At 31.0% G+C, this 14,420-nt stretch overlaps 1 protein-coding gene across 1 annotated transcript in view; it reads right to left on the bottom strand.

The window, feature by feature from the left end:
- LOC119838347 (opioid-binding protein/cell adhesion molecule homolog) overlaps positions 1 to 11,247 on the bottom strand; it is a 22,140-nt gene extending 10,893 nt beyond the window's left edge. The window contains exons 1-2 of the mRNA XM_038364266.1: positions 10,799 to 11,247; positions 2,187 to 2,284 (exon numbers count right to left, since the gene is read on the bottom strand). Coding sequence (XP_038220194.1) covers positions 2,187 to 2,284; positions 10,799 to 10,901 — 201 coding nt within the window. The 5' untranslated portion in view covers positions 10,902 to 11,247. The remainder of the gene's footprint in view (positions 1 to 2,186; positions 2,285 to 10,798) is intronic.
- Between the last annotated feature and the right edge of the window lie 3,173 nt (positions 11,248 to 14,420).

Here is a 14,420-nt window from a genome sequence, read left to right on the forward strand (position 1 = left end):
AGTAATAAATGTTATTTGCAGTTAACAATTTTCTTTTTTCTTTATTACAATATTTATGGCAAGACTAGGTATATGTAGGTACTTCAAAAATACGACTAATCGATCAGGGTGTTTAAATACATAAAATTATAAATCAGAAGTACTCTGGTGAATGCAAATGGTCCTCAGCTGTGAAGACAAAATATTTTTAGTCTCATAATCTAATTTTTATAGAAAATCAGATAGATATACTGCATCCTAATTTCTACTTGGCACTCGATATAAGGACTACTTAGTATTGAGGTTATAAAACCTCAATACATAATACAATAGTTTCCTCGTTATAATATTAGCTTTTTAAGTTACAAGGTAAATAAATTTTTATTGAATTATTGGATTTCACATGAAATACACACAAATTTGTGCCGAATGAAACATTAACTAATTTTAATGTCTGATAAATTATTTCATCATTCATCAGAATGCCAACCAAATTCATACTTAATGCAGATAAAATATTTTCGGTCGTGTCGTAATAAAATACCTTCCGCTTTTATACCATACGAGATAGACCATTTGCAACACATTTGGTTAAGTTAACAGTATTAATTTTAACATGCTTATATTATCTGTACTCGATTTTGAACCATAATTAACAGATTTAATTCAAAATATATATGCTTATCAGGGATAGATGACAGTACAATAATTTCATGGGTTTATCTTATTGTCCTGATAAGGGTCGCACGGATTAAATCAATTCCTTGCGTATACTCTGTTTAAGAGCGAGGGAGACTGTTTAGTTGATTTTATCATTGAAAGGCGTTTTTCAGATTGTTTTAATAAATATCCTCCTTAAGTCACGTGAATATACATATATACACGTAAATGTCTTCTTTGTATATTAAGTGGATAGAATCTCAAAAAAAAGTTGCCCATAAAAATTAAAAGCCTTTTCATGATCATCATGAAGATAAGTAATAATGTACCATAGATAGTTATTCTCAAAGGCACAACATCATTACCCATTTTACTATATCCTGGTTATGTGATAAAAAATTGAATTGTATAAAATCCTGCGTGTACACCTTATTGTAATAATCATTTCAGTTTTTTTTAATTCAACAAAACAACTGCTTTTTACACGCTTTTTATTAGCTTCACCTGTATGTTTGTATGTTTGTTTGTTTGTAACCGACTTCTTTGAGCGCGATTTTGACCCACTTTAAACGGCCAGATTTCGTTCAAACTTTGTAGATTTATTGAGGACCGATGACAATACACTAATTTGATAAAATTATTCCATTTTTCAATTTGCAAAATATGATAAAAGCGTGTTTTTTAGTTTTTTTAAATTATTACTATTTTACTGCATATCATTGAATCCAACTTCTTACATTAACATAATTTAGCCAATTATACATTATCGAAGCGAAAGCTACTCGTTTTAAATCAAATTGAAGACAATCCAATTTATAAGTCATAAATATTTACAAATTAAACGGTTAAAAACAAGTTTATATTAATATTAAACCAAATTATTCATAGAAATCAAAAGATATATTTTTACAAAATAAAAGTTTAAAATACAGAATAATATTACAATTATATTTATTTGCAGATAATTTAAACATAGTATTCAACCATTCAAAGGAAACAAAATAATTTTTTATATTTAATAATATGATATCTTGTACTATGCTTCCAAATTATAAATAAAATAAATATTCTTAAAGAATTCAATTGAGTAGGCAAGACTAGACAAATATCAGAAAATAATTATTGAATTTTCTATTTATGTTCACATTATCCACATCATTGGCGATGTTTATGTGGTGGCTTTAAAAGATAACATCGTGAGGAAACCAGCATGTCTTAGAATCAAAATTTCCCGCCGACACCCGCCTTTGGCTAATGTGGTTGATTATAGCCTGGACCCTCATAGAAAGCCCGTGTGCCAGCAGTGGGTTGATGATGAACAATGAGTTGATGATTTTGATGATGCTGACGAATCTCTAACAAGCACATAAATAGGGAGAAATAAAAAGGTTTACAGCGAACCGTACTTTTAGATAAAAGTTCCAACTTCCCACATTCTATCAGCAAATTGGAAACGGAATGCATTTGTTGAATTTGTAATGCAACCGTTACTGTAGATATATGCCAGTCACAGGGTCTGCCGGGAACAATACAAAGTATAATAGTACCTTGTACGTGGAGAGGTTATGCACGGTGCACGCCAAGATGGCCTCGCGACCCAACGGTGCAGTCACGTTTTCTATCGGTCCGCTGAAACCAGGCTCGTCTGAAACAAATGTTAAAATATAGTCCATTTTAAAGAGTGTACTTTACAGTTAGTTCTCGTTTTATAACGGAAACTATGGCATATGTCGTATTATAGCTTATAGAAATTCTTAGCTTTGTATCTCTCTGTAAGTTTGACGCATTCTATTCAAAAATTATAACGATCACCGGCTTTATGAGACTTATTTCGTCCTCAAATATCTTTTCTTCATGGTCATAAGCTTTAAGTCATAAATACTATCGAACGGCTCTTTAATAATAATTATAGTTAATACAGTTTTCCTCAAACAGACATTAAATTACTTTTTTTTAAATCAATCATTGAAATGTAACACTTAAATGTTAAATTGTTGTATTAATAAGCAGATTCTTCTTAAACATCCCTATCAACATTTCATGAAATGAATGGCTTTTTGCTTCGTTTATGTAAAATAATCGGATTATAATAATTAGAACTTATACTTAATTATTTATTACTAGCTTATTTTTAAAATAAAAGAGACTTATAATTACAACCTAATATTATACAACGCTCCAATAACCCAGAAATTCCAAACTGTATTGGTTACAAACTTTAAGATAATAAACATAATGTAATAACAACAATTGCGAAACTCAATTTCGTCTTTGTTATTATAATATAATTAAAAAAAACAAATTCTGACTATGTTCAGGTTAATTATACAATGATGATAACATTATCTTCACTACTGCAACATATTTTGTATTCATTTGTACTATAATATAAAATACACAATTAAATACTCATATTATCATATGAAAACATTTAACGTATGAAAACGTAACGTAACTTCACATTTGTTTAAATTATTTTGTACCTATAAATATAATCAGAGTGTCTGTTTGTAATATTAAAATTACCGAATTATTTAATAATTAGGTTTGATGGAAGATTGATTTTTACCATGTATGCACGATATATTTACCAACAATTTTTTCATTTTTTTCTCATCTTCTGAAACAGGACCATTAAGAAAGACATCCCTATGCTACACAAAAATATTTATGATCGATAAAGAAACCACGGAAACAAAAAAAAATAGAATAAACATGTGCTACGCATCGACAAACTTGCATTGTTTTAGGAACTTTGATTGAAATACTTAACCCATAATGCTTCCAACTGAAATTTTTATTTAATTCAATTATCTACGTATGTCCTGTCAGATAGAAACGAAATCGGAGACACAATCAATAATATATTTAAATAACATTATAACATTACATTCACATTTGTATATCGCAATTACCTTCGTATCCAGATACGTCTGTATAAAATAACAAAGCCTCCCACTTGTAGTTTGCGGTTACGGTTTCATAAACTCCCAAAAACATTATACATGCAAAATAAACTAGGTATTATAACGTTTTTGTCAAACCGCATTCGTGGCCATACACCAGTGTGCTCTGTGCGGTAGTTGGCATATCAGATACGAAATCATGAAGTACCACAATGAATATATAGTTTAAATAAATAAGTGCCTGATAATAGGACTTTGCTTGATATTATTATTTACGAATAGACCGATTTCGATTTTGCGGTTTTTTTGAACAACCAACTTCAAAGAAGAAGGAGGTACAATTCGACTGTGCTTTTTTGTGTTTGTTAATGACTTTTTACTGGGTGAACCCTTTTTTTTTTTCGATTCCTTTTTTGTTATTTTAAAACTGGTGCCTCATTTTAAAGTGGATAAGTTTTATATAAAAAGAATAATTTGTTAGCCAGTTTCCGTGTGGTGGTTCTTGGATAAGTTTGGTTCATATCGGTCCGGCAGTTTAAGAGTATCAGCTCTATTTCAAAACGATGCAGAGCATTTTTGTCCTATGACTATTCGATAATGTACTCCACGCGTGCCAGTATATTCGTTAAAGGACAATTAATAATAGCGTTGGGGATTTTTAATCGCATTTTTTAGTACTTGTTATTTTAAATGAATTCTAGCTGGATCGAGATACCGCCTACGGAAGCGCCGCGTACTTAATGAAAATAAACTTCATGATAATTTTAACTAAACAATACAACCAAATTTCCTAAAACGAGAACCGCTTCAGAGATATCATAGAATAGGCTAGCTTTTCGCCCTCGCCTTAGCCCGCCTAGTAATAGGAAAATAACATAAAGAATAGAAACCATTTAAAAAATCATTCAAATCATTCAGCTCTTATTTAGTTATAAGTAGCGTAACTAAAATTATTTATTTCCTGAATCGCTGCTACATAAGCGTGTATTTAAAAAAAATTCAAACAAACGTTACCAAGTACCAAATCGTGAATAATTGAAAGGGCGATATAAATATGCCTTAACACAAAATTGCCTATTACTCCGCAATGAAAACATAATTCACATCTTCGCATGGTTAATCCAACACCGAAACATCCTGTACCGCGCTACGCTAAGCGGTAAACATTTACGTATCAAATATTTTCCCGAAGCTGGAATCGGAATATTGAAATGTAGGTTAATACCTGAACTAAACGTAATCGTGCGTTAAATCGTTATTTTCGTTCGGTATTTATTAAGATTTTGAATATGTTTTATTCATGTGTAGCTTTTAGAATCAATTATGATTAAGACATTCATATATTTATACATCTTGGGCGAACTGGATAATACAGTTCACATCTAAAACTTAGAGGTAGAGGTAGGTAATGCTATGAGAGTCCGATTAAAGCAAAGCTTAGTATTACGATTATTTACAAGAAAAAGGAGTATAGAAAGGATATTTAGAAATAACCACACGTTATAATTGATAGCCCAAATCAAATAATAACATAAATCTTCATACATATAGAATGAAAGGTTTACGAATATTCTGCAATATTGACCAAAATTATATTGATCCAACTATTTCCAGTTGACACGTGAAGTACGTTAATGAAGACAGGCCGATAGGTTCTAAGCGGCGCGGTTTATATCACCAACGTTAAAAGTTCCGGTGTTGTCACTGACAAATTGCGAGCCATCGGACGTGTCGTGATATCTGACATAACTTAATTGACTACCATTTAAGAAAACAACAACCATATAGGTGTGATATCCGTGGTTTAAATTGTATAACCCTCTTCTTTTACCCTTTAAAGACGTAATAGAGATCTACTATGTTTTACTGCACATTTTATTCTTCCTGTCTCCTATCAGTCTTTCATTCCAACTGACTAAGTAAGTGATAAACAAAATTCGTTTTACGTGCATATTTATGCACTGTAATAATCTAAAGTAATATTATAAAAGAAAATTTCTGTAGTGCAATGCAGTTTTATAATATCTATGACTCCAATGTTTGTCTCGTTTGTGTTTAGTCAGCAAGAGTAAGTCTACTCAAATCGGAAGAGTAGAAACTAATAAGCCCGAGTCAGATCTTTTCTCAGCATCTAAACATTTCCAAGTATTTGCCTGTTTAAAATACACATTCCATAACTTATTACAGACCAAGTAAACGTAACCACAACACCATTGATGGTTATTAGAGGAATATCAAACCAATTTAACCTATATAACTATACCCATAATTTTCCCTGCCAATTATAATGGTTTCTCATAATTGGGTCCATGTTTAAAACCTTCCATCCTCCGGGTTACTATTCGATAAATATGTTTGTTGTTAATTAAACAAGTATCTGCTATACATTAATTGTAGTTAATATAAGATTTACAAACACACCGTTGCGGTAAAATAACCCTCAAAAAAGCTTTTCCTTGTTTCCGTTATTAACGTTTTCTATCCTTTCCGCTTGTTTTTCCTTCTCCTTAAAACCCCACAAATTTATTCAAAACACACTGGTTCCCGCAGCTTCGCCTGCGTGGTCATAATAAATTTTCATAGTACAAACCTTCATCCTCTATTGAGAGTAAAATTTATGAGAATTCTGTTAATCATATTCTTAATGGATGCCCAATACCATAGTTGCTATCTACATGTCAAATTTCGAAATAAATATTCCATCCATTGATTTAAATTTCTCATAAAAATGCCAACGTCAAACCAAAAGCATGTGTCAACCGTTAAAAGATTATTCTTTATAAATATTCAGTACTGATATATCAATATATCAGTACTGAATATTACCAATAACAGCTTATGTGAGACACATGGCCGCATATATTTTACTTTCGAAGTTTCCTCAAATAGATATTTGTGTTTATTCTACGACTTCCAGAGATACTGTTTATTTTACTTTGCATTTGCGTATCAAACTTGAAAAGCACATACTATTTTCAGGTATTATGGCCACTGGGAATAATTTAATATATATAAAAATGTGCCCATGTGAAAAATAGGGTTATAATAAACTTCTTTATAATAATTTAAGCAATTTATATACTTTATTGGAAGAAAATTTTAACATAGTTTGTAAACGAAACAATAAGTAACTGCTCAGTTTATATATACACTAACATTATAAAAAGGAAACTTTTGTATTTTTTTTCGTTTATAACGTTTTCACGCAAAAACCCGCTGGACCCATTTAAAACATTCTTTCACCATTGGAAAGCTGCACCTACACTGAGTGACAAAGGCTACAAAAAAGGCAGGGTTCGTAGCAAAGCAAATAAGTATTTTCTTGTGTTTGATTTTACGTGAGTATTATACATTTAGAAATTAAAAACTTTTTAACGGATTTTGAACGCTATTTATTCAACAACACTTTACAACGTTTCGAACACTTTAAAAAGGTCAACCTTGACCTTCAAGACGTATAACATCTCAGTCTCCCCGTGACCACGCTCGCTGTAAAGTGTTCGAAACGTCGGGTTAATGAATAAATCGCGTTTAAAATCCGTTAAAAAGTTTTTAATTTCTAAAAGCAAATAAGCCCTTGAGGCACCTTATGGCGAAGTGTCAAGGTAGTTAACGCTCTCCGGTGAGCCCCCTTTCCTTTTCTGGGTAGACTTGGGCAAGACACAGTATCCCCACTTTTAGTTTATATCTTTAGTAGAATAAAGCAGACAGACATGTTGTAGTAAAAACTTAGATGCCATGATTTTTAATAATCCTTACGTAACTCATTAATCACACAATGATTTTGGTAAGTTTACCCTACTTGAACATTTTATGCAATTTGATGATGAGATCTGGTGTCTGTAGTGGGTTCAAAAAACCTTCCGCTGTGATAACCAGGATCTTACTGTTACCTCTAAAATGTCAGTCATAACTTAAGGTCTAATCTGTTCTAAATATTATTTTTTTTGCTACTTATGAAATAGAATTAATCGAATAAAATAAAAAGAAAGTTAACTTACAATTGATGTGTGCCTACTAGGCGAGGTGCAATTTGTTTATATGCAAAATTTCATTGGAGTTATAATTAAACAAGTCGAACAAAGTGAAATTTTATACACTTGCAGTAAGTAGATAGTTATAATTAAGCGGCAGCTCTAATAAGACTATTATTACATTACGTTTCACAATAATTTAATGCAACATCACTGTTTACGGGTTTTAGAATATTCTGAGATTGTGTTTTACGTAGCTTTAAAATTTAGAATGGTTGATAGAATATACGTTGAGAATTAATTTATTATAAACGTTAATTATTAATGTGTTCTATACACAGGAGAAGTTTTGGGATAATTAGAAGAAAGGGAATCAAATAAAGTTTGACATTTTGTATTCTTTCACCTCTTATACTTATGGAAACACGAATCGTAGGTGAGTTGGCAAAATGGCAAAAATTGCGGATTCAATGTCCGGCTTATGATCGAATATTTTTCTATTCTTTAAATCTTTTTAATTTTTCGTTTCAATTTTACTATCGTATCTTCAGTCTTAAATAAAAGGCTTTATAATTAATCTATCTATATTCCCATACTTTTAAACAAACTGTCAACGATACTTAATATATTTCCCATAAATATTCATAGTAAATTATCCATTAATGACAGAATAATTAATGAATTTTGTCGCACTAATTCGTCTTTGCAGAAACCACTTTTTTAACACTTTGTATGTGCATATTTAACGTCACGTTTTTGTTTCAATTCTAGTTAAGGCACTAAGTAATAATCTAGACGTTTTTATACCTAGGTCTAATATTTGGTATTTACCTTGAGGCTAAATGTAAGCGGCTTAACAAATATCGATCAATTTTATATCTTAATCGTATGTTAATCCTTACGTGTGCCGCAAGGATGTTATTTACCACTGTCAAAAAATGTAGGTAGTAGACACGGTATAAAATATTATAATAATACACGGAGGCATATTATGCTTGATGTATGAAGGTTATTAATAAAAAAATATAAAAACAAAGATAAGAGAAAGAAAAGAAAATGAAATAAAGGATCTTAAAATAAAATGGACTTTCGCTCAGTCATGATGATTATTACTAAGCATATTGAAATAGGTAATTAGATTCTCTTCTGATTTTAGTGGAGACCACATTGACCTCCTCACATTAGCAGTGTATATTGTTTTTGGAAATTCTTGCAGTTACCAAACAATAATAAAACAACCATAAATTTACTATTATAAATATTGCTTAGATTATACGCTTCACCATTTTCAATAATTTAATAAATCAAAAAAACGTTAAATAGTAGCTTTAACTGCGGAATGCAGTTTGTGGCGCGTAGTGCAAAAGTTAGTTAGAAATTTCAAGAAAGTATTGAAGTTCTTCGCACCAGAAAATTCTTAAAACTTGACGTTAAAGTATTTTTGATGTATAATCTTGAACATATACTATAAACGAACCAAGCCACAAGTTTCTTTATGTATTGCTATGTGACGCAAGAAAGTTTTACAACGCTTGCAAAGCTTATTGTTGTTATAATTTGAAATAGTTCAACATAATTCTTATAAAACAAGCAATTTGCGCAATCAAGTGGTAAAAAGAGAAGCCTTATGGTTAGCATTCGTCCCTACATCACAAACATTTTATTGGAACCTGCTACTAATGAGATTTATAAAGAAAATTCCATGGAATAGAATACAAGGATCATGAGCTCCGACTCGAATGTATCGCGGGGAATAAAGAGTGAAATTCCATAGACTTTGTAAGATTTTGTAATGTTGCGATTGGAAAAATAAAAATTCGGAAAGAAAGAAAGAATATAAACGTATATTCTTCAATCACAATCAATCAATCACATAACACTACAAAAATATTTTCTTATAACTAATACAATTTTTAATATAATAAGTATGTATTAAAATAGGTAAAAGTGTTTCAAGTACTATTTAAGTAGAACTATTCGTAAGTTTGTTATCAAGGAGTGGAAGGAAGTTATTTCGATGAAAAAGCTCTTAAATAATCTAATAAAAAAATTTGATCTGCGTATTAAAGCAAATAAAATGAATTTCAAATCTTCTATTTATCCATACAAAATGTTCATGGGTTGAATAAAAATAAATTGGCCGTCATTCCTTGGTAAAGGTAGACAACAACAAGTGGATTAAGCGAATAAGATGCTTCACAATGCTTTTCTCTTCTAGAATGCATAATTCGTATTACTCTGTTAGCTTTCATGTGAATGTCAAAGATAATGTTTTTGTTTTACATATTACGTAAGTAACTGTTGCCGGCAGCATCGTTTGCACGGCAAAGAAACGCATGAACGCATGGCAAAGAAAACTTAAAGTTGTTATTCATGACACATTTTGATTATAGCGCCATCTGCTGCAATTTATAAATTCCGTAATGATTCAAATGCGCATTATAATGGATTTCCCGTGAAAATAAGATATTTACTATGGCAAAAAGTAACCTATATCAATCTTTAGTCCAAAACTGTCTTATAAGCTCTGTTGTGACGTGAAATAAAGACAATCAAACAAACACTTTCAAGTTTAGTATATTAGTAACGATGTAAAGATATTCAGGCAAAACACATAATAATTTTCTTTTGAACTCTTTCATACTTATATAGAGATAATAAGTTTACTAAAAATTCATGATCAAGAAGCTCTATTTCTTACTTAAATCAATCTTCCCATAACTTATAAAAAAGTTACAATTAATTTTCTATAATTTCTTCTTTCCTTCCTTCTATAATATTGGAATTTTATTGTCTACATGTCTACCTACAGGCTCTCCCTGCGAATAATTTGAAGTTAGTTTTAAATTAAACTAACCTACTTAAAACAGATTCAATAGTCTATTTGTTTGTAATTTTAGCAACTTCATAAAGATGAAGACTCGTTTTTTTGAAAACGCTTTGAAGAAGATGCATTTATACTTTACTTCATTCAAATAAATAATATACACCGAATATAAAATGAGATGGATATTGAAGATACAAAACTAGGTAAACACATAAACACATCAGCAAACATTTCATTAGCGCTCCGTTGGTCGGCCGCGTCACCTTTGGAGGGACAAAGTAAAAAAATCGAATATTCTTCAAGTAAAAGATCTCGGTATAAGTAAAAAGCGCGGTTATACCTAAAGACTCGGTGTCGGAGGCCAAGACCCAAGATTTGAGACGTTGAATTGAAGTAAAACTAGGCAATAAATATCATGACACAATCATGCAAGAAACATGAAGAATACTCACGTGCTGTTGCATCTGTGGTCCTGGCGAACAACCAATCCAAAACCATCAGCGCCAATAATATCTTCCGGATTTTTCGAAGTCGTAAATAACATAGTACATGCATTGTTACACTGTTTCTCTCACCACCAATATTTGAAAATCTAAATAGCTTTACTCTTTTTTAATACTCTACGATTTGCCTCACAATGGAAAGCTTTTAAAAATGTTTTAACATCTACACTATATTATTGAGTAAGTTGACGTGGAATCAAAACAAGATTAAGAAGGCGATACCTGCAACTACCTGGATGCGAAACATTTTTACAAACAAAACACATTATAAACGCTCTTATGATAAAACGAACACGCAAGGAAGTGATTAAGGGAGCGGTCAACTTCTGGCCTGAAACACGTGCTTCCGTGAAAAGTTTATCGGCGTGTTTTCATAAAGGAGTACACGACCGCCTCCGACAAAGGCTCGATGCGAACTGAATAAGGGTGCACAAGTAAGGACTGCACCGGCGCGGGAAAGCACCTCCCCTTAACTAAAGCCCTCTCTTTCATTAGAGCTATTCAAACGCGGCTTAACAATACCTTTTTATAAACTTGGCAACCAAAAAGGTGTAACTTTAATATTGAATTCATGTGAATTGATAGACAACCATTAGTGAAGAGCATATTTTATCGATATTTATCGATAACTTTTCCAATATTTACTATTTACTAGCAATTCGCACGCGGTATCGACTGCATAGCCAAAGAATATTCCCATAGAAATGGCATACTTATGTAATCCTATATACTCTCTAGCCTAGTAACTATCTCCAGACCCCAAAAACTATATCATAAAATCAGAGGCTGCGACGTGGAAGAAAGAAAACAAACATGTTTTCTCATTTATTATATTACTAAATAAGCAACCATTAATAAGTTACTTAATCGTTAAATACGCAATATTTCATTGTTGCAACAAACCCCAATATTCTAATGAAACATATAAAACACGTCAAACATTTACCGATGAAAACAATAATGCTGCAAGCAAGATTTATTTCCTCAACATTTGGTATTCAAATTCCTTCTACAATCTATCGGTAGGAACTTCAAATATCATATGACAACGCTCCGATGTCTCACACATAAACACTGCAGTTAAATGTATGTAAGTGTGTTACAAAGACAGGACTTAAAAGGCTTCGCTCGGTTATTTGTTTGCGGCTGAAAGTGATACTAGCACGTGGACAAAGTCATCCTTCTCCTTTAAAAATTATCCATTGGAAGCCATGTAAACTTCCTTAGCAAGGGGTTATATAATGCAGTTCTGAAGAAATATTTTAGAGTTTAATATATCTTTATGAGCATTTTTATGAAGGACGATTATATTGTTACTATCTGCGCCCCGCGGTTTCACCCGCGTAAGTCCGTATTCCGTAGGAATATCGGAATAAAAAGCCTATGCCTATTGTATATATGTTATTCCAGTTGTCCAGCTATCTAAGTACCAAATTTCATTGCAATCGGTTCTGTAGTTTTTGCATGAAAGAGTAACAAACACACACACATCCTTACAAACCCTCGCATTTATAATATTAGTTGGATTATAGTTTATTATTTCATTTAATTTTTTATTCCTTTTATACTTTTTCAGTTTCATTAGATTTATTTATTTGACTACTTAGGACTAAACTGTCCATATTATAAGCGCGAAATTTGGTAAGAATGTATTCATTTAGTTACTCTTATACGTAAAGACCTCCGTTTGGGGTCTATAAGAAAATTTGGTACAAAGATGGATTATATGTATTTACTTGTGCCCTTAGTTAAGCTCTCATCTGGTCATAGTCGAAAACATAGTAATATAAGCTGATCCGGTAAACACTGTTCTGCATTACTCTTATCAATAGAAGTGTGAAAAATAGATGCTGGCCGATTCTCGGACTTACCCAAGGAAATAAAAATAATAGGTTTTTTTTTTTACATATTGTTACTGATTTTGGAATCGTTTTTCGCAATATCCATGTAAACAGGCAAAAATAGATTGGTTAAGCAAATAAGAAGGGAAATATGTAGGTTCAAACAAGAGAAAATGTCGATAAAAATTGAATGAGTTTTTTGGAATACATTTTAGTAATTTCTTTAAATTGACTTTATTGCAGACATTTTTGGCATTTAACTCTCAACATATTTTTGTTTTCTGTGTTTTCGCGCAATTTTGAATAAACTTCAAAGGGAAGGCTTTAAATTTGAATACGTTTTTACTTATATATTTGTTACCCAATTATTTCCAAATTCTTTATTTTTTCACTTATAGGTATTTTGGACGTTTTTTTACTGAGCAATTGTTAAGCGATTTACGAAACAATTAAAGGAACAAATGTTTTGGAACAAACTAAATATTAACTTGGACAAATAGCGTTCATATTGGATCACCATTTTTACTAAAACAATGATTAATTTATGTTCAATAGTATTCATATAAATGTGCATAATAGTTGATCAAATGTTTATTTTCGATAGACGCAGTGGCATTTATATAATTAATTAGCATAAATTGAGCGCATTTATTAATTCATTATATAATAACAAATTTGTAATAACAAAGTACGAAGAGCGTTGAAGAACCCTTGTGTTGTTTATTGAGTTATTACAACTTGAAACTGAGTTTAAGAGATGATACAGAAATTTCATAGAAATATATCTTTGAGACTTTCCGTCAAAAAAACCGTCAGATTTTGATAGTGTAAGTATATCTACTTAACAAAAATAGGTTTATATATCTCATTAAACTAATGTAACGGTTTTTCCAAATAAAGATTTATAAAACCAATCTCACCAATATTTTTAAACTTTGTTTAAACCATAACTGATCATTTAAAATAAAATAAAAAAATATTCATATAATTGTGTAAAATTAAACACAACAATTATTATTTCTAAGAAAATTTGAATAAAAGAAGTCTTGTTAGTTACACCACTTCTATTTCAAGAACGGGTTGATGGAAACGGCTGAACAGGTTATAACGATTCTTATTTTATTGGCATTGTTTTTGCTTTATGATTTAAAAAACTTACCAAAAATTTACTTATTGGGACTGGACTCGGAGAGAGCAGGAGCAGTTTAGAATATTATATGTTAATGAATTAAAAAGTTGACACTGGAAAACAAATAAAATTTTATAGTAAAGCTCGGAAAATTGTTGTTCAAATAATGTTCTTTTTTATATTCGATAATGAATATATACAAGAGGTAGTATTAGACAGATTCATAGTAGTGTATCTATATATTCCTAATCAAATATTCTATCTGAGACATCTAAATTTAGGTCTTTACTCTGATACTTTCTCCTAAACTTAGTGTAATCTTGTTTAAAATAATTTACGAGGAGAGTTTTCATTTAGTTCTATGAAAATGATTTTATTAACATTTTAAGCCATAACATGTCCCCAATTTCTTAGCGAAGTGTCTTATAATTATTTTATTAGTAGTACTTACCTCACCGAGATTGGCATACATTGAAGGGGGATTTAGGCAATGCGAGCACGTGACGATTACACGTAAGGGAAACGTTTTTATTTCATGCGCCTATAATTTACCAGCTGTTTGCTCTCCGTCCTACGTCCTTTTTTTTTTTTTTTTTTTTTT

The sequence above is a fragment of the Zerene cesonia genome, unplaced genomic scaffold (genome assembly GCF_012273895.1).
Source record: "Zerene cesonia ecotype Mississippi unplaced genomic scaffold, Zerene_cesonia_1.1 Zces_u002, whole genome shotgun sequence".
Taxonomy (NCBI): Eukaryota; Metazoa; Arthropoda; class Insecta; order Lepidoptera; family Pieridae; genus Zerene; species Zerene cesonia.